This window comes from Elephantulus edwardii, unplaced genomic scaffold (assembly GCF_000299155.1).
Source record: "Elephantulus edwardii isolate Elephantulus edwardi_28Jun2011 unplaced genomic scaffold, EleEdw1.0 scaffold00297, whole genome shotgun sequence".
Classification (NCBI taxonomy): domain Eukaryota; kingdom Metazoa; phylum Chordata; class Mammalia; order Macroscelidea; family Macroscelididae; genus Elephantulus; species Elephantulus edwardii.
Window position 1 is genome coordinate 1724301 of NW_006400047.1, and position 22120 is coordinate 1746420.

The 22120-nt window shown below is 37.0% G+C and overlaps 1 protein-coding gene across 1 annotated transcript in view; it reads left to right on the top strand.

The window, feature by feature from the left end:
• KIAA0368 (KIAA0368 ortholog) overlaps positions 1 to 12070 on the top strand; it is a 107371-nt gene extending 95301 nt beyond the window's left edge. Inside the window, exons 41-48 of the mRNA XM_006900849.1 lie at positions 1137 to 1345; positions 2077 to 2120; positions 2212 to 2404; positions 5688 to 5826; positions 7110 to 7215; positions 7393 to 7481; positions 10428 to 10499; positions 11781 to 12070. Coding sequence (XP_006900911.1) covers positions 1137 to 1345; positions 2077 to 2120; positions 2212 to 2404; positions 5688 to 5826; positions 7110 to 7215; positions 7393 to 7481; positions 10428 to 10499; positions 11781 to 11920 — 992 coding nt within the window. The 3' untranslated portion in view covers positions 11921 to 12070. The remainder of the gene's footprint in view (positions 1 to 1136; positions 1346 to 2076; positions 2121 to 2211; positions 2405 to 5687; positions 5827 to 7109; positions 7216 to 7392; positions 7482 to 10427; positions 10500 to 11780) is intronic.
• Positions 12071 to 22120: the final 10050 nt, after the last annotated feature.

Consider the following 22120-nt stretch of genomic DNA (forward strand, 5'->3'; position numbering starts at 1 on the left):
GAATACTTTTTCCCAGTCAGTGGCTTCCCTTTTTACCCTACTGGAGAAGTTTTTGGATGTGCATAGGGATTTGAGAGTAAATGTTTTTGTTACTGTTATGTCAAGTCAGAACCTCTGTAGTGGGTTTTCAAAGGCTTTAAATTGCATGGGAAGAGAATGCCCGCATTTCTACCCTCGAGCATCTGGTACATTTGAACCGTGTGCCTTTGGATTGGCAGCTCAACTCTTAATCTACCACAAGGTCACCAGAGCTCCCTGGTTAATAGTTAGTGCTCATGAATTAATTAAGCCTATTTCTTCAGAACCAAAGAGGGATTTTCTTTTGCTTGGTACTTACTCACAGGCAGTGGTGATTCAGTGACAGCATTCTTGTCTTCCATACAGGTGATTCAGTGACAGCATTCTTGTCTTCCATACAGGAGATCCAGAAACAGTTGTTACTGATTGACATCTAGGGCAACCATTGGCTTCTGTCAGCAGAGGCTTCTGCTTGGCTGAGCAGGTTTCATGGGAGCCTCTAGATGGGAACATAGGCCTGGAAATTTGCTTCTGAAAATGAGCCAGTGAAAATCCTTTGAGTCATGGCAGTCTAGTCCCATTGTGCATCAGGATGCTATAATTTAGGTTTGACTCCATAGCAGCTAATAGAGCTGCATGCTTTGTCCTGTTCTTACATTTCCAGGACCTTAATAGCATGCATCTCATTTAATGACAAGTCTCTCCAAACTTCTAAGTGCTCATCGTTGGCACTGCAAGCTTTTATCTTTATTTCTCATTTCTGCTCATTTGAGAGATTAGAAATTCTGCTCAAAGTGGAGCTTTACTTATAAATGAGAAAGTAGTAATGATTTTAATATAAAAATTACCTATAATATTTTAGAGTAGTAGTTCTCAACTGTGTTTCTCACTTGGATAGATGACCACCTTTTGTACTACTTTCTCTGTGGACTTACCTGTTTTCCTAAAGTCTTGTTATAAAGATAAGCCACAGCACTACTACCCCGTTTTTTCTTCCTTTGAAGGGGGAGTTGGGTTTAACATTTGAAAGTCACTGCTTTAGACTGACAACTACTTAGAAATGAAGAAATAATTAACCTTATTTTCATTCCCTAAAAATTTTGTTTTTCTTAACTCAGGTTCCTTTGGTGGGATTCGATTATACATGCAAGAGTTGATTACCATTACCCAGAAGGCTCTGCAGTCTCAGTCCTGGAAAATGAAAGCCCAGGGTGCAGTTGCCATGGCATCGATTGCAAAACAGACCACCTCTTTAGTTCCACCCTACCTGGGAATGATACTGACCGCTTTACTGCAAGGCCTGTCTGGAAGAACATGGGCAGGAAAGGTAAAAACTATTCATGCCCAGTTTAATGTAAAGGTATCCTTAAAGGATCATACTCTTCATCTTGCGTTTTTTAAAATAAGTAAGATTCAGCTTTTGTCATACTTAAAATGGACTATTTTTGTGAATCTGATTTCCTAGTCAAAGAGAAATTTTGGGTAAATGATGCCTGATTAAGTATGTAATTTTTATCAGAGTAACTCATGTGTCTTTGAATAAAACAGTAATGCTGAGATTAATTTTTTTATTTTCTGTTTAACTTTTCCATGTTAAACTTGAAACCAAGTGACTACCATTTGTGTGTGGTGACCTCATGAACCCATCAAAGTTATGTGTATATGAATTGAAATGTAAAGAGAGCTGCTTCTACACCTTGAGCTGAGGGTACCCAACTCTGGGTCCTGTGAATCACTCACATTTTTCACATAGTTTTAATAGTATATGCTACATGAACACTCAATAGAGAACCTGAGATTATGTAACACATACTGATGTCCTTTGTGTTGGATGATGACTTTGTGGTATTGTTGAAGTACTGAATTAGGAGTCAGGTCTAGTATTATAGCTCTCTGCTATGTGATCCTGGGTGGGGCGAGTCATTTACTGAATGGTTAGGAGGAACTCTACAAATTTTCTAGTAAAAGAGATTTGATTATTTTGAGATAATTGCAACCAAAGAGAAGGTATATGAAATGTGTTGGGTAATTGTATTTCCTCATCTTTCATCCCCTTAGGAAGAACTTTTGAAAGCCATTTCCTGCGTTGTGACGGCTTGCAGGTAAGGGTTCTTTCATTAGCGGTGTTGTATTTTATGCTGATCCCCAAAGTTGTAGCCTTTAGTAACTCATTCTTTGGTGTGGATCCTGTAGTGCAGAGCTGGAAAAGTCTGTGCCCAGTCAGCCTAGCACAAATGAAATTCTCCAGGCTGTTCTGAAGGAGTGTTGCAGGGAAAATGTCAAATACAAGATTGTTGCAATCCGCTGTACAGCCGATGTCCTGAAGGCCACCAAAGAAGACAGATTTCAGGAGTTTTCTGACATTGTTGTACCTCTCATCAAGAAGGTAATGATCACCTGGATCATCAGGGCTGGTTTATACTTAAGAGAAATTCTTAAAGTTTTCTTGTGTTTTAATCGTAGTGCTCTTAGAAATTTAAAAATTAAAGTTTTTAAATGAAAAAAATGTTAAATGAAAATTGAGAGCTTGGCAAAGTCTTCAGGGATTCTGGCTCCTTTTAGCTTCTAGCTCTGCTTTCCTTAGGGTGTGGCCATTGGCCTCATTGTTCATGGTATATCTTCATTCTAGACAGGAGATGGTAACCTCCACCCCTCTTGTTGTATCTGATTCCTGTCATCCTTTTATATAGTTTCCTAGCTGTAAATCTTTTTTGGAAGAAACTGCCTTTCTTTCTCTTACAGAATACATGTTGAATTTGAACCCTTCAGCTAGCAACCCTGTGTGTTCTGCACTGTGGTACCAGGACTCCTTAGGAGATGGTAGAAGAAATTAAAAAAGGACGAAGAAGGGTCAACGAGGGCATGCCAGATCTGTGTTACAGAGAATCTCTGAAAGCTGCTATACCGCACTTCCACATGTATTTTGTTAGCCAGAGCCTAGTCAGCGAGTTACCACTGGCTGCAGATGAGGCTAGGGAAATTAGTCTTCATTTTGGGTGTTCATGTGCCCAGAGAAGAACAGATACTGAAATCAATGAATTCTATCAGAATTAAAATAAGCAAGCACGTGTGGGAGCAACATGTGCTTTTGAGAAGCAATTCTAGCCTTGCTGGAGTGGAGACAAGAGCTAGATGTGGACCGTGATTACCATCACATCCCCAAACAAGGCTGTGGTTTCATTGGGAAAGTGAAGCACATGTTTAAACATTGAGCACTAGTTCAAAGAAGTGGGTCATAGATTGGTGTGTTTTTCCCCCCCAATTTTTAAAGTGACACATGCATAATTTTAAATAGCATTCTTATTTTAAGTGTTGCTGCCAAATAGCACTTGTTTCCTTTCTTTGGATTTGTTACATCATTAAATTGCTGGATAAGCTACTTCCTTTAGTCTCTAATCAGAAAAAAAGGTTTGGATCAGACTTATTACCAGAGCTTTTTCCACCTCTAGTATTATGAAGTACAAGTCTTCTTGTTTGACTTAAAATATAGTACTACTTATACTTTATTTTTTTAAAAAGAAATCTATGCTTTTAATCTACATACATGTTCAAAGTAATCTGAATTCAGGCACAAAATTCTTATTTCAAGGAGATTGACAGGGAAATGTCACATTTATTTGGAGAGCCAAGAGACCCTTGAATAAGCAAAGCACTTCTGAAATACAAAAAACTGAAGGAGGAGGCATAGTACTCCCTCACCATATAACCTACTACACAGGGGTAATAGCCAAAAGAGCATGGTACTGGCACAGTGACAGGCACATAGACAAGTGGAACGAAATTTAGAACCCAGAAATGGACCCAGCTATTATTTATGGTCAGCATACTCCACAAGGAAATAAAACCTATCAAAGGGGGAAATGAAAACTTCAACAAATGGTGCTGGCAAAACTGGACTGTACCTACAAAAAGCTGAAACAGAATCCACATCTCTCACTATGCATGAAAATCAATTCAAGGTGGATCACAGACCAGGAAAGTAAAGCCCAAAACCATATGTTCATCAGATACAAACTGGGATCAAGCTTAGATGGCCTAGTCTGTGATCGACAGAGACTACCAAATGCAGCCAGATATGCTCAGTCTGGAGAGGGTAAAACTGATAAATGGGATCTTCTAAAGATTAAATCCTTGTGCACATCAAAACCTTTTTTTCCAACAGAGTGAAAAGAAAACCTACTGACTGGGAAAAAATATTTGGCAATACCATTTCAGACAAGGGTCTCACATCAAAAGTTTATAGAATCCTTCAGAGCCTATATGAGAAAAAAGATTTGTAACAATTAAAAAAAGGGCAAAAAATATGGAACGACTGTTCACAGAGGAAGATAATTCAATGGTCAACAGACACATGCAGAAATGCTCAAAATTACTGGCAATAAAGATGCAAATCAAAACCACAATGAGATACCATCTCACCCCACTAGAAGTGGCAAAGTTTAAAAGGACAGCAAGTAATAAATGTTGGAGAAGATGTGGCAAGATAGGAGTTCTAGTAATACATTGTTAGTGAGATTGTAAAATAGTACAACTACTCTGGAAGGCAGTATGGAATGTCCTCAAAAAAAGCTGAACCTAGAAATTCCATATGACCCCAGCTATTCCACTGCTTGGAATATATCCCAAGAAAATGAGAACTGAGGCACAAATGGAGACTTATACACCAGTGTTCATAACAACATTATTCACCATCACAAGAATGTGGAAACAGCCCAAAATATCCAACCACAATCAAATATATTGAGAAATTATGGTACATTCACATCATGGAATATTACACACAACACAGGAGCAATGATTTTGTAAATCACTACTTAAGAGGAACTGGATAACTATGCTGAGCGAACTAACTCAGTCCCATAAGGACAAATACTGTATAAGACCATTATTGCAGAACGTGTATGAGGATCCAAGGGGGGAAGGGTGGGAGCAGAGGGGTGAGGATGGGTTAGGGGAGTGTATGGGGAGGCTAGAGGGGTTAATCATAGGGTCGCACAATTTGATGGGGAGCAGGATGGGTGGTTAAAGGGAATGGAAAAGATCTGGTGTGAGATAGAATGTATATAAACTTTGTAAGTAAACCAGTATAAAATAAAACTTAATTAAAAAAATGTAATGGAAAAGGCTCAGTGGGGACTTGATAAAGTTGAGTGGTAATTGATATAGAGAAATAGTAATAATTATATATATGTAAAATAGAATGTATATGAATGTATAAAACAAAAAGCACATGTACAAAATACAATGTATAGGAATACAAACCATTAACAGAATTTTTTTAAAAACAGTGAATATGGCTAATATTAGAAGTTTCTAAAATATTATTGCCATATCTATGTGTCCCATTCTCTTCACAAATACAGAGAAAAAATTTCTTAACTCTAGGAAAAAACAAAAACAACTCACAAACCTGTGCTTTTAAATTTCTTTGAGGGATCTCCAACGTTTAATAGAGAGGTAATATTTATGCTGCAAATCATTATAAATAGAAAACTGAGTTACTGGTGTAGAAGGATTAAATGAGTTGTTAAAAATGAGATGGGAGAGCATTTTGCATTTGATTTATATTGGTTACTCTCTCACTCTATTAGCCTGATTGATTTAATAGTATGGCTGCAACTTTGGAAGAAAATAATACTAAATAATACTTTCCTCTTGTTACATCCTAGAGCTCACCTGAAAGCACTGGAGTCCGGACAATCAAAAATGAAGATGAGAATGATAAGGAAAAGGAGCTCCAGATGGAAACCTTGCTCAGTGCCTTTGAGAGCCTGGGCAAAGCCTGGCCCCAAAATGCTGAGACCCAGCGTAAGCACCAGAACCTGCCTTTGAAGAAAGGCTGCAGCCAGAGGTTACTTACTGAGCATCTAGGTTTTCTGTCTGACGAGTTACCATTATTCTTTCTTAGAAGATACAGTTCATTAATAGTGAAATTTTATTCATTATAAATTCTAATTAGCCAATAATCTTAACTACTGTGATACATTTTATGCAGAGAATTTGACTTAAAATTTCTTAGAACTCTTTTGCTATCCTCACACATTCTGAGGGGTTTGCAAACTTTTTTAGTATGGTCCCTTAATCTCGAGACTTGTTACCTAGTGTATAAATAAGTGAAATCTCAAATTCACTGAGAAACTTAAGACTTTTTAAAAGAGATTTTCAGAAATGGACTTGTCTTTCCAAAGAATTAAGTAAATAAACAGTAAACTTTTATTTTTTAAATTAGATTACAGTTATTTTAGAGACTTTTGTCAGATTCTTGAATTTGAGATGATGCTGGCGTTTTGAGGTTGTCTTGCAGTGCATCCTACTGGCCATCTCAATATTCTTCAATGCTCTAGGAGTACTGTTGATTATTCTGGCTTGACTATGCTTACAGTCAGACTTATCTTTAAGCCCTGTTGCCTATTGTGTGCACTTTGAGAAACAAGTTCCTTGTATGTAGGAAGAATCATAAGTAGTTTTATTTACTAATGTAATATTTCAGACTGCAGACCCATCATTTTCACATTTGTTTGTGCCATATTAAATTTTAAACATTTAGGAACTAGTGCCTTTGTCGGATTTTATATTCTTTTTTCAGCATTTAACATGATATGAATTGTGTAATTAGTTGAGCAAGTACAGAAGTGTGTATGTCTAGAGAGAAGCTCCCAGCTCCCAGCACTGATGCTTTGGCATCTTTTGGGGTTTAGCAGGAGGAAGGGAGTATGGTCATTGTGCTCCTGGATCAGTTCTCTGGAGGGTAATAGTGGTTTGAAAGTGAATGTTTGTGAACATAGGACCTCGTTGAGAGGTTTCTTAGCAAGGAAATCTGTTTGGGAAAGAGCACAAAATTATGTATGCTGACTTGTTTTAGAGAAATGTGGCTTTTAATATGAAGTATTTTAATTTTTTTTCTTTCCTTCATCTCCCTTTCCTCTGCTGCTCTCTCCTCCATATTTTTCTCTTTCCCTCATTTTGTTCTCCCAATCTCCTACTTAATTTTCTTCATATCCTTCTGTCATTGTTCTTCTACATTTCTCTTTTTCTCTTGTTCTCTCTATTCCTCTATCTCTTGTTTGCCCCATCTTGCTGTTTTTCCCTAGGTTGTTATCGTCAGGAGTTGTGCAAATTGATGTGTGAACGGCTAAAACTGAGCACATGGAAAGTCCAGCTAGGAGTCCTACAGTCAATGAATGCCTTTTTTCAGGGGTACTTTGCTTTATGGTTAAAATACTAATTTTGTCTCCCCCTTTCCTTGGCATTTTATTTTTTTTAAATATTAAACTAGTACTTGACAAAATGATACAAATAAAAATTGGTTGCCTCTGAAAGGTCTTAGAATGTTTTTTAATACCTAATTTGTATCTTGCTTTTTGATTTGTATAGATTAATGCTTTTGCAAGAAGAACATGCTGATCCTGAGGCTTTGGCTGAAATTCTCCTTGAAACTTGTAAATCAATCACATATTCTTTAGGTGAGTGTGGAAAACAGAAATTATAAGGGGTCTTTTATTTAAAGCTTAAGTTGCTGAACTTCAAACGCTCTCTACTTTGTAATAGGAGCTGAATTTACAGAATACCCACTGAACTGTCCTTCTTAATACATTTCATGTGTATTCTAAACCGGAATATTTTAATCTGGACCTACAGTTTAGAATTTTGGTGCCTAGAGTAGAAAGTGGAAGCCCTGGTGGTGGTGTCCATAGAGAATTGTGCTGCTCATCCAAAAGCTGAGCTGCTTTTGTGGTTTGAGTCCGCTGTTTGCTCCTTTGGAGAAACATAGAGTCTTTATAATCTTGGAAACCTACAGGGGCAGCTATCGGCCAGTTCTGACTAGATAGCAGTGAGAGGAGAGTTGATAAAAACACTGGTGAAAAGTTTTATTTTAAACAGTTACTTGGAAATGGTTTCAGGCTTACAGAAGTATTCAGAAATGTATGCAATCATTGATATACCCTTAACTTAATATCATCTTTTAACGTAATGCTCATTTACTTTATCGTTTTTACTTTTCCTCTATGCAGACTTTTCCAAGCTCTTTATAAGTGTGCTGCTTATCTCATGATCTTTTCTCCCTAAACTCTATATTTTCTCTTACATAGCCACAGAGCGCCTACCACCTTAGGAAGTATGCTACTAATAATGGACTCTTTTTTATTACATTTTACCATTCATATTCTGGTCTGTCGTTGACTATCATTAACGGGTTTTTCCCTTGCTTAGTAATTGCTTCACTCCTGTATCATTTATTGAATTGCGTTATCATGCTTCTTTAGTTTGTGGGTGTTTGTTTTTTTTTTTAAATTAATAGAATTTTATTACAAGAATCAGATGCATTTTGAAATCAGATGCATAGGACTTGACCGGCCTCATTTCTGTAGCAGGAAAACTCCTGGCTATCACTCATTAGCCTGCTGGACAGTTCCTTTTCCGAAGACATAGATACCATCCAAAAATTTTCAGATATCCTTGTTTTTAACTGTTGTAGCTTGCTGAATCAAAGCAGCAGAATTTGATAAAAGCTCTATGTCATTTCCTTCAAGAATTACCTCATCTTTCTGGGCTTGAGATACTGAATAAGCAACACCTGGTCTCCTTCAGACTTTCCGATTGTATTTTCTAATTTCAACCAGAGATACACTCTCTTGAATTACAACATTGATGGGGAAATGAACAGACACAGACCTCATCTTGTAAACCAAACCCATTGTAACACCCTTGATCATGTTCTGTACATGGCTACAGATGGTGTGAACAGTAGCCAGTTTCTTCCTGTTTCCCCACCATTTGTCGGCACAAAGCCTCTTCTTCCCCCCCCCCCAGGAGACTGATGTGACTGAAGTCCCTCCGCATGGTTCCCTGCGGGCCTTTCACGGTAACTGTACGGCCCTTCAGAGTAATGTCAGCATTCTGGTTGCTGAGAATGGTCTTCAGTTCTCGCAGTTAATGTGACAAAGCTACTTTGTTTTAATCTAGAATACTTTCTTGGGTTTTCTCTGTCTTCTGTAATACGAATATTTTCTTAAAGATAGAAGAAAGTCTCTATAGAAATAGGAAAAAAAAGTAAAAATTCTCATTTTGTATTTGTTGGATGCTTCTTTAAGATTAGATCTGAGGTCTGAATTCCGTTAAGGGAACACACATGTACTCTTCTTATTTGGAGAGTCTAGCTATGCCCATCTGTTCTCACTGATCATGCTAGGTTTGGCAACATGGTCTAAGTGTTGCTTCACCCCTACCCCCTCACATTATAGTTGGTGTTTTTTTTCCTCTTGTATCTAATAACAGACTATAGAAACACACTTGAAAGTTATCTAAATACCTTCAACCTCTTCAAATATTTCTTTCTAGGTTTAACATGTATAAATGATGATTCTTGAACTGATCCTTACTAAGATGGTTACATCATGATAATTTTTCATATGTACCACTTCCTCCACACTTATATGACCCTCAGCATTCTACTAAGAATATGGGAAAGAAAAAAAGATCAAAATGGATGTCCAAAGAGATCTGAAACTTAGTCTTGCACATAGAACAGCGTAAGAAAACAGGAAAAGTAGAACAAAAAATTTAGAAGGATCTTGAGACGACAAAATAGAACACTGTAATTAAATGTTTAAAAACCTAGAGTTAGAAAACCAGAAAAGGAAAACATAACATGAAGTGTCTCAAGCTGAAAACATTGAAAACAATTTCGTCCCTTTAGTTGTATGTTGAAGGAGTTTAGAGAAAATATTAAACAATGCATGAAGCATAAAAAAAAACAATGGAAAAAATACTAAGTCACTGTATCAAGAAGAACTGGTCAGCATTCGGACATTTTAGGAAATAATGTATGATCAAGAACTTGTTGTTGAAGAAAGGAGTCTCTTATTGAAAAAAAGCAAGTCTCCAGGAGTTGATGGAGTACCAATTAGGGTGTTTAAACAAAACAAATGGAATGCTCAAAATGCTTCTTTGTATGTGCCAAGAAATTGGGAAGTTGGCTACTTAGCCAGCCTACTGAAGATGTTTCATTTAAGTTTCAAAGAAAAGAGCATCTAGTGCATTGGAGAAATCCTTGAACACAGTCAGTGCCAGTAAATTTTGTTGGCATTAGTTGAAAACCAGTTGCAGTAAAAACTCTTGCCAGAATGTAAGAGGGTATTGATCTCCCATTTCTAAAATGGGCATTCTAAATATATCATTTGTTATGGTTACTGTTGTTTAGGGCTGATTTTTCTTAAAGTTGGAAATGTAGATATACAGCACATTTCAAGATTCTTTTAATGATGATTACCAAACAGATGCTTACTTTAAAAAATAGGTGTGTCTTGCCATGGGATTACATTTTCTGAGTATCTTTTAATAACAATTTGCTTTGAGAGATTCCCTTTTTAAGTAATATAAAATGAATAATGTGAACCCTTTATTTTTAGAAAATAAGACCTACTCCTCTGTGAGAACAGAAGCTTTATCTGTGATAGAATTATTGCTGAAAAAACTTGAAGGTGAGTTTTTGTTAATTCTGATTGGAGGGCCCAAGGTGTTCATAAAACATGTATTTTAAAAATTTTTTTGATGTTGTGTACCATTGTGTGAGAACCAGCTCATAGCTGGTTTTCACGGGCTGTATATCACATGAAGGAGACTGCCTCTCTTTCTCCCTTGGAGAAGCCTGTGGATTTGAACTGCATGCCTTAGGGTTGGCAGTGCAAAAGAAAATTGCTGACATTTCATCTCACAGCATATGTATTTCTGCTTTCAAAAGAGACTTGTCTTTATTTCTCAGCTTCCCTATTACTGTTCTGAATGCATGGATTAAGGAGATAGAGTTTTTCTCCAAGACTGTCTGCCTTTGCTTAGCAATTAAAGCACCTCTCTTAGGGTTTCTTAGGACAGGCATTTTAGGCTCAATAATATTGGACATTTTATAAACCCTTATTTGTTAAAAGAGATAAGCATGTAGTTTTATCACCAGATTCTCAGTTTATTAGCCCCATGCTAGTATTTTCCAGGTGAAGAATATCAAGCTCAAAGATTAAGTAGCTGTTGTTGTTGTTTTGTGCCCACGAGTCGCTTGTGACTCATAGTGACCCTGTGTACAACAACCCTAAACTCTGCTCTGTCCTGTGCCAGTCGCACTGCCTCTGACACATCCATCCCCCTATTATCCCAGTCACTGAATCAATCCACCTCATAGAGGGCCTTCCTCTCCTGCGCTGTCCCTCCACCCTCCCAAGCTTTGATGTCCTTCTTTAAGGACCGGTCTACATCATAGAAAATGACTGAGCCTTATCAGCAAGATGTAGTCTCATGTACTTTTATGACTTTCTTAAAGCTTTCTGTATGTATCTAGTTTTCTGATTTTTTTTAATAGAGTAAAAATAGTACTTATTTAAAATGACCTTAGAATTGCAAAATGTATTCTTCACATTTGTGTCTTTCCTTTTTTAAACTGAGTATATTTTATAAACAGGCCTTTGCTGCTATTGTTGTTGAGGTGGCTTTCTTACTTAATCTGTCACATTTGAATTCATTGAGGTTCTTTGCTCTGTCTAGCCTATACCAGGGGAAGGCCATGATACTCTCTGATAAGCTCAAAAGCTTGTCAGTAGTTTCCCTTTGAGACAACTCTTGACCATCTGAACACTTTATACTAAACTTTGACCACATGATTCCTTTGTATTTATGTTAAATATATAGAAGAAGAGTATAATGAATTATTTTAATTTCTTTTTCTTGTTCTTTTCTTGGTTTATAAGAATTCTTTGGTTTTTCTTTCCATTTAGAGTCAAAGCAGTGGGAAAGTTTGACATCTGAATGCCGAGTGCTCCTGATTGAGTCTTTAGCCACTATGGAGACAGATAACAGACCCGAGCTTCAGGAGAAAGCATCATTACTAAAGAAAACACTTGAAAATCTGGGATAAATTAGAGGCAGAAGAAATAAATAAGTGCCATGTTTATTGGGGGTTGAAATGGTGGTGTTCTTTGAAAAACCAAGTGGGGAAAAATAAAGATTAATCTGTAGCATGCATCATTCCTTGGCTGAAATTATAATAATAAAAAAATGCCTTAAATTTTGTTCCCTATTAGCTTTATTTTATTTGATATTTTAAAAGTATCTGGGATATTTGAGAAGTGATTGTAGATGAAACTGGCAGAAAAAGTTGTCATTAAAGAAATACTATTTAATGGAAAGAATTTCACAGCAAGCCAGTGAAGAACAGTAGAGCTGTGTCTAAATGAATTTCTTTCTGGAAGTGTCCCTATAAATCGCTTAGTCTAAACTCTTTGTGGTTTTAAAAGTAATACTGTGCTTTCCAGTGATGGTTTACATAAAAGTTTACGTTCCCATTCAGCAGTTTCTTCACAAATTGTTCAGTGACATTGACTGCATTTTTATCCACAGTTGTGTTAACATTCTTGTTATTTCTGTTCTGGTTGTTCAGTTTAAATTAATCTCATTACCCTGCCCTCTCAATCTTGTTTCAAACTTGAAGAGATATAAGATGGCATAATTTCCTTTCTGAGGCCTGTGCCAAGCCAAAACCCAGTTATTTATCCTGCACAATATACTTTCTTTCGCAACCTCATGCCATTTCAGTTCTGACCCTGTTTTTCTTAAGAAACTTCTGAGTTGAGTTGCCTTCAGGGAGCAATACAATAGCCCTTGTACCAGAATTAGACTGATAAATTACTTAAGTACAGTTGAATTTTTTAAAATAAAAAATCCAAATTTTGTTTTTTGTTTAAATGATGATTTTTAGAAAGTATTCAGCATCTTAAGAGACTGAGTATGAATTCGGTCTCCTTTTGATAATTTTGCCAGCCATTCTTTTTATAGGCAATGAAAGATTAGGACAGAATTGCTCATTCTGTCTCAGGTTATCTATTTTACAAAAACACCAACAAGTGAAGCAGAATTTGCTGATGTGTCTTGGTTTGAACAATTTGTGATTTCACAATTGTAAATAAGCAAATTTTTTACCCAATTTTATGCTAACAATATTGCTCTATAGGGTTGAAAAGAAAGCATATAATTAGCCATGTGGGATTTTTGTTGTTGTATCTGCATTTTCTCAAACTAACATTCTACCACACCAAGTAAAGAATTGCTGCTAGAATTTCCTCCTTCTATAGCTCATTCTCTTCCTATAGGTATAGTAAAGAGGAGAAACATGTCTACGTCTTTATGGAAAACTCAGACTTATTGAACTCACTTTGGGATTCTAGAGCACAAGATTAACATTCAACATTGAAACTTTAGTAAAACTAACTTTAGGATAGACACTCCACATTTATTATCTGTGGTCGTCATCCTTGACTGTCAGTTTTAAACATTTTTGACTGTGACCTATGGTGAAAATTACTTGGCTGTTTTTTTTTTAAATGTGACTTATAGTTAAAAACAAAAACCCAAACTGCTTTTGTGTACATCATGACCCTGTGCGCACGTGTGTGAGAGAGGGAGAGATAGCCCGTGCAAGAAGTCTGTGTGTGAGAGAGAGAGAGCGCGCCTGTGCAAGAATCAAGCCTAAACCACATTCACGGCTGTCAAGTGCAGTCTGACTCCTCATGACACCATCAGATTTTCAAGACTAGTGGTAAATCTTTACAGAGAAATTAATCTGTGTGTGTGTGTGTGTGTGGTGTATTATAAAATCCTTAGCTGAAATAAATGTTTCTTGAAATAATACATGAACTACTTACGTCTGGTGCATTTCTCTCATTTTAAATGCTTTTTAAAATCAAAGTCTTTCCCTGACAACTCAGTTGCCACTCAAGTTTAAAAAGCCTGTAGATGGCATATGGAATTTGGCTATATACTATATTTTGGAGTTCTTTATGATTGGAAAGAAGCTTTACAAATGCTAAATTTACCCCAGATATTCTCTTAGCTGATGTTGAAACATAATTGAGTTTTAGTAGTAGCCTTGTGAATTTTTTCATGAACTTTCCCTTGAGAATGGCTTTTGGTTTGGGGAAACAAAAATCATCTTTGAATGATTTTAGAAAGCTTATGGCCTCAAAGAATTTAGGTTGGTTTTTTTGGTTTTGTTTATTCCTGGTTCAGTATTTTCTCCCTCCACTAAGTGCCATCTAACTTTATGTACAGTACCTCAGATGTATTTTAGCAAAGAATGCCATGTTAGGCATTTTCAGAAAGTTGAGTTTAAGGAAAAGTTGAATTTTGGTCCACATCAAATAATAACCCTCATTAGTTTTTATGCTTTTGAATCTTTTATTATTTAATACTGGGAATTTCCCTTGGTGCTGAATGGTGCTAAGACACCTGAACCTTAGTACTTAATGTTGTTTAATTGCATTTATTTTTGCTTTTCTAGTTTATGCACTTAATGCCTTCATCATGAACAGCCGGATCATTTACACATCTATTAATGCTAAATCATTACCTCTCAATTCTATGTGTGTGTTTGGTGTGCACATGTGTATACATTTATTTAAAAGTTAAAAAATTAGTTTGTAATTGTGCAATGTGGATTCTGGCAAAAAGGACCCATAAATATTTTCAAAAGTTATCCAGAATACCATTTCTCCCTAAAAACTGTCAGTGTTGCTCTTCATACAAACTTGATTTTTAGGGTCTAATTACAGATTTTCTTATTCCTGGGATTAATTTAGTACCAGGTACGTCTTCAGAAATTTATGGATAAGTGAAAAGGAGCTACTGGAAGTTTGGTAGTTGGAAATCAGAATAATGGAAGTAATATAAATTGTCTTTTTTGTGATAATGAACAGGAAACTCATTAAATGTTGGTTACCAGTTCCCAGTGTGTATGCAGTAATGCAATCTACCTGCACAGCAAAACGGACTCTCCTAGTTTTCATTGTTTCCCATCTTATTTGTGTGCATACTAAAAGAAAACAAGATGTGACCTTGGTCTGTGTCCCGGCAGTCATTGCCCTGTGTGAACAGTCGGCCCTTTGGGGCTTCTCTGCCTGCTGCTGCCACCATTTCTTCATGCTGCTTGTTAAGAACTACAGGGGTTATTTTGACATCAGCACTCATTGTGATGTACAAACTGTTGTTAAATGAATGTATATGTAACAGATTTTTGTATTTTATATGCAAAATCTTCATAGAATCCCCTGTATTATGTACTCAGCTAGCTAAGCATGTCTACTTGAGGGGGGAAAAAAACCCTACCCATGCCCCAAAAGAGAATTAAATGGTAAATAAAATGTGCATGATCTGTCCTTTTGAAGTAATGAATTAATTTTCATTGGTTCTCTTGGAAAATGGTTCAACTCCTGAGTTACTGCCTAGAATTTCTCTTTAACAGAATACCATTCTGCCATATTTTGAACTAGCATGGGTTGTAGAATCATTGCAACGTGATAGAGGGTTCCTGTGAATGGGAAACAATGGCAGTGACTGGGATTTTTGTTACATTGTTTGGGTTTTCATTGATTGACATCAAACTCTGTAGGACAGAATCAAACACTGCCTGTTCTTGTGCCATCCTCACAATTCCTGTCATGTTGGAGCTCATTGCCACTGCCACTGTGTTGGTCTGTCTTCTGGAGGCTCTTCCTCATGGACCCTTTATCATAGCATGATTTACTTTTGAGGGACGGGCCCCCTCCTAAGTAACATGTCTGAAGCGTGTGAGATGAAATCTTCCCATTCTCACTAAGGAACGATGTGGCTGCAGTGCTGTTAAGACAGATTTGGTCATTCTTCTGGAAGTCCACAATATATTTAATGTTCACTAAAAGGATACACAATTCAAAACCACCAGTTCCTTGGTCTTTATTCGTTGCTTAGTTTTCGCATCCATATGAAACAATAGGAACATAAAATACGATCTACCCTGGTTTGGGACAGGCCTGCCTTAGTCCTCAAAGTTACATTTGCTCTTTAGTGCCTTAGGTCTTATTCTCTTGACTACTGCTTCCATGAGGATTGTTTGTACAACTAAGTAAAAAGGACCTTTTTGACAAAGTTTTCAAGTTACCTGTGCAAGTAGTGTCTGAGATGTTCTGCTCTGACAATTGGAGAAAGTTTGTCATAGAAAGATAGTCTTTTCTAATAAAAGCAGTTCTCTTATGATTATACTTAACGAAGAAGTGGTTCTTGCTTTGGGTAGGACTTGCTGAAAATTTTGGCTTACCTGGAACATTTCCTTTAAGGTGATCAGCTGCCTTCAGTTTTGTCCACCCAGGTCTTTTCTCTTGGCCCACCTGGGAGAGCCACCACCTGTGCAGCTTCATGGGCTTTTTCTAGGGCCCTCCAGATTTCTGAGCCCAAGAAACACCAACTAGAGGTTTGGAGTTGGCAGAAATTGTAGAAACGGTATATTGTTAGAATGATGGGTTAGTTTGATAGAGTAAATGTCAGGAACATTTTTGACCACCATATTCTGACAGTGAATCTGGTACTGATATTATTGGAATGACTCCTAATTACATTCAAGTAAAATGAAATCTTTCTACAACTTCAATTTTCAAGCTACCTGTCCAAGTAGTTCCTGAGATGCAGGGTATGGCTCTGCCACTTTGAGAAAAGCTGTCATGCAAAGATTTAGTAAAAATAATTCTAGTAGTATTACATAGAAACTGAAGATGAATGTACCTGACAGTGAAGATAAAGATGTCAGAAATATAGACATACTATACTTTGTCAACTTCCAAAAAAATGTTTAGGCTGTGGGAGGTAGGCTTGAGAATGAGGGTTCTTAACCATGTTGGTTGGTTCTAAGTTAATTGGTTGGAATAACAAATTGGTTTAAAAATGAGAAGTGGAAATAACCTTTGAAAGTGTTCATTTTAAAAAATTCTTTACATAGCCATGATAAAGTGTTCACTAAGTAATATCAACAACAGTGAGGAAACAACGAATGCCTACAGAAAACCTAGCTTATGTTCAGAAATTTTGGAGGAAGTGTTTTAAAACTTGTAATTATTGGTAATTAGACTCATAACCTCTACTTTTGCAACTGGAAGAAACAAAATTCTAAATATCAACTGTTGTTGTGTACCAGAACTAACCCATAGCTGACCCCTCCAGTGAGTTTTCAGGGACAGTTTAATCACACGGGAGGGGATTGCCCCTCCTTCTCATGAGCAGCTGGTGAATTTGAACCATGTGCTTTCCCATTTGCAGTGCGGTTTTTCACCACTAAGCCACCAGAGCTCCCGAAACATAAGATAACTATTTTTTTAGTGTTTATTTTATTTCAGACCTATAAAAATTTCACACTCTTTCTGGTCCCCTAAGTTTTTGAAAAATACTGAATCATTTCCCTGGTTGGGGTATGTAATTTTTTTTCTCTGATTCTTTTCATGGTTTCCCCTGTTTGTTAATTTTATCTCTGTTGTGCCTAGATATTCTGTTCTATATATTATCCTGTTCGAAGTTGGCTTAGATTCTTAAATTTGTAGATTTACGTGTTTGAAAAATCTTGCTATGTTCTGGGCTTCCTCTCTTAAAATTTATTTCTCCTGCAGCATTCCCTCCTCTGAGACATTAGTTATATCTGTGTCAGGTCTTTTGATGATGTTCTACATGTCTCTGTTCATTTTTAGGGAGTTTTGCTGGCACTGTACATAGGGAGTTGTACTGCTACCAAAAGGTGGCAACTCTGACAGTTCAAATCCACCAGCAGCTCTGAGGAATAAAGATGGGCAACCTTCTCCCATGTGGCTTTACAGCCTCCAAAAACCCATTGGAAGGTCAAGTTGAGTCAATTCCAACTAGATGGAAATGAGGAGAAGTTACTAATTTAAAAACTTTTTTTCTCTTATACAGGGTTCTTCTGTATTTATTCAGAGTTATTTTAATTATTTTTCCTAATTATCAGATAATTAACTTGGTGTAATTAAGGCTGCAACTATTTAGTCTCTGGTGGGTGACATTTCATTTCAGTTATTTTATTTAATGGAGTTGTTGGCAGCCTTCCCTGCACATGTATAATTCAGGGTTCTGTCAGATGTAGACAAAATTTACACACAGAAACTTAATTTCTTCTTTTATGCCTTTTTTCCTTTCAAGAATTTCCCTCTTGAATGTACTCTAAAGAAACCAGAGCTGCCACCCAAATAGATGTGTGCACTCCCATGTTTACTGCTCTATTTTTCACAATAACAAAGAGATGGAAGCAACTCAAGTTGGTTTTCCTATGGAATACTATGCAGGATAGAAAAAACCCAAGGGACTCGTAAACATTATACAACATGGGTGACCCTGGAGGACATTATGCTGAGTGAAATATATCACAAAAAGGCAAATGCTGTATAACATTACTGTTATAGAAAACATTGGAACATTCTGCCATGTTGTTTGATTGTGTTTCACCCTTTTGCGAAAGTCCTACAGCTGGGGGACCCACTTTTCCCCAATCTGCTTGAATATGTTGGCCCCAGAATCTCAAGAAAACTGTTCGGGTTCTGGTGTATCTACTTTGTCCATCAGGAAACGAAAAATCCAAATGTATTGCTCTTGAGTCAGATTCCATTGATAACCAACTATCCACTGTGTTTTCAGGGCTATAAACTTGAGACGAGATTGTCTATCATCCTGGAAACCTGTGGTGGTGGTTTCAAATCACCAAAGAGAAGTGTGGCCTTTAGGGTAACAGTACAACTCCCCAAGGATTTTACCGCCATAGCTCCCAATTTTGTCTTAGTTGATAGTTAGCTGAGGAGGATGAATTATCTGAGAGGCTTGTACTACCATCCTGGAAGTGAAATTTGGAAATATTTGAGTTTTGAAAAGATATTTTTCAAGACAATTCCAAAAGAAATCAGCCTATATAGATTTATTTTGCACTACAAAGATAATACATGCTTATTGCACAAATAACATTAAAAAGAAAAGATTGTCTATAATTCAGCTACTGAATGAGAAACACATTGCAGCAGAGTTAGAACTGACTCATAGCTGACTCTCCAGTGATTTTCAGGGGCAATAGATTGCATGGGAGGAGACTGCTTAACTCCCCAGGAGCTGCTGGTGGATTTGAACCTCATGCCTTTGGGTTAGCCGCCCAACCACTCACCACTAATCCATCAGTGCTCCTATATTGAATGACAATTATCAGTAAACATTTCAATAAATGTCACTCTGAGAGTAATATCTATTAATGGCACTATTAAAATAATGAAAATGTTAATTTTTTTTAAAAGAAAAGGTTAGAAAGTCTATGACTTTTTGTGCTATAAATACCTGATTCTTGTGTGCTTTGTGTTTTTTTTTTTCAACAGAAAAAATTGGATTTTAGAAAAAATTTTATTATTTTTGTGTGTGTACCATCACATCAGATCTGACTGGTACAGGAGGAGATTATTCCTCCTCCAGCAGAGCATCTGGTGGATTTGAACCGTAACAAATAGGATTTTATTACTTTAAAGAAACCATCTTTTCTATTTAGCTTTCTGACTTTGTGCTTGTGCCTTCAATACTTCCACAACAATTTCCTGTTCCTCAATGAGGAGAGCTCGCTTGATCCAGGCACGGACACACTTAGCACACGTGGATCCACCGTAAGTTCCGCTGACAAGTTGTTTTGTTTTTGACAACCTCATGAGAAATGTAGGTCTCACAGCACACACCCCTCTTAGCCGGTACACACCATATGCAGATTTTGATGTGTTTCCAACCTTCTTGGTATGAAGGTAAACAATTCTATTACCAGGGGTTTGGGACACCCTAGTTTTGTTAGATTCTGGACCATTTTGATTAACTGCCTCTGAAAACCTGCCAGAGGGTCAGCTATGGGTCAGTTCCAACTCGATGGGATACAGACACAACAACAAGCTCTTGGTAAGCTTTTAGATCTTAAGTTGGATCCCTAGCATTACTATGATGTTTGTTTTTATGTAACTTTTTAAAAGTATATGACTATTGTGAAGAATAGTAATTGGATGGAACCACTGCTTTTGTATAAACATACAATATTTTTTAAAATGTAAATTGAATATAAAACAGGTTTTTCTAATTTTGCTTGTCCTTCTAGTTTCCAAAATAAAGTAGGCTGAAGCAGTCAAATAACAGCCTGACTGCCTTTGCCATGAGATGAGTCATACTTTCAGAGAATTATTATCTTATAGGTGAACGACTTTGTAAGTAAGTTTTGGTGTTTTCTTAGCTGATTTATATATCCATGCACTGATCCCAGTTTCTTCTATTTTAGGCAGAGCAAGTCAGCAAACTGTTACCAGTGAGTTTGAGGTTGATCAAAGAAACACACAAGCCTTTGAGAAAGCAGGATTGCCTGAGGGCCTATTTGTTGAGCATTTTCAGCATTGACAGCTGCGTGTAGGGGCCGACCTCCAGAACAGAAGGTTTTCTAGAACCGAGCAGTTGAAGGAACCTCTAGCCAGGAAGAACAAACCTACACCTACTGCTTTAGGAAAGAGTCCATCCTACAGTGAGTTTCTAAGATTATAAATCTTTTCAGGAAGAGATTGCATATCTTTCTTCTGCTTAGATGGATTTGAACCACTTACCTTTTAGTGAGCAGACCATTTCATGACACACTACACTATCAAGGGTCCTTGCAAATCCTAGAAAAAGAAGGAGCCGATGAGAACGATACCAAAGTCATTAGCACCTCAGGTTCTTCTAAACACGTCACTTTATTATATTTAGAGTTACCAGTTATTATTAGTACTGTACATAAAACAGGCAGGCGCTTCAGCAAGACTTTTATTACATGTGATTAATTGGTGAAATTGTTTGATAATTTCCATACTCTATTGGATCACCTTTTTTGGAACAGGCAGGAATAAGTATGGATGTAAAAGATGGCAGGCACACTAAATCTTATGTTCCTAGGGTTGCTATCCATGAGTCATACTGGACAGCAGTTAACAACACAGCCACACTGGTGAGTTGTTCTGATGAGATTCAAGTTACGCTTTTTAAAGTAGTTGTGTGTGTGTGTGTTGGTTTGTTTTTTTTTTTACAGGAATAACACAGAAGTTATACTGGGTTCATAGAGTATCCTATCAGAAGACACATAAATTCAGTTTGTATTAGTAATGCTAAAGGGTTCATCTGTCAGGCTTCTCTACTGTAAGACTATTTTTGTTTGAAATGAATAATTGGTAGTGAGAGGCTTTGATTCCATGCAAATATCTTGTCTTTCATCCAAATTATGAGTTTGAACTTTGATTCATGATTTTTCCTGTGTCATTCCTTACTTTTTGGCACTCTGCTGGAAGAGCTTGCCATTGTTCCCTTCTTTCTTCCTCTTTTCCTTTTCTTCCTGACTTCCCACCATAATGAAAGAATTCATTCTCATTTGTGAGTTATGTAATGGATTATAATCCTTTATTATCTTTATTTTGATACCTGAAAGAATCTATTCCAGTTTGGCCAGTGAGAGTCTTGTTAAAAGGGCTCCTGTGGCCTCTGCTATATCCTTATGTCTCGTGTGATAAAAATAGCCTTTGGTTCATTTTGGGCTTTTCTTCCACTAGCAATGGAATTAACCATTCTCCAAGGAGATATGTTACCTTTTGGTAGGGAATGGTCTTTGAAAACCAACATCGGAGCATTTTGAGATTTTGTTGCTTCAAGACTCTCTTGTGTTTTGCATATTGAAATTTTAAAGCAAACCCAACAGCTTTTAATTGTGATTTGGGTGAAAGTTTACAAAGCAAATTTTTCATTCAACAATTCATAGCTGTTTTGTTTTGTGACACTGATGGCAATCTCCCTGATGTATCAGCATGCTTCTCACTTTCTACCTGGGCTTATTACTTCAACTCAAGCGTCTTTCCAACCCTTTCCTTCTTGAAGTACCTTTTTTTTGGTGAGAAAAATTTTTATTTAGAATTAGCCCGCTGGACTTAGTTTAGATGATCCCAATTTTGTTGGCAACATCCAAAGCATCATAATCAGGAGCAAGTCAAACATAGGCCTTCTTCTCTGCATCAGGCCTAATCAAAGTGTTGACCTTGGCCACATCAATGTCATAGGCTTCTTTACAGCTTGTTTAATTTGGTGCTTATTGGCCTTGACACCCACAATGAACACAAGTATGTTGTTATCTTCTATCTTCTTCATAGCTGACTCAGTGGTCAGGGGAAATTTGATGATGGCATAGTGGTCAAGCTTGATTCTCCTGCGGCGCTCTTCCGGGGGTATTTGGGCTGCC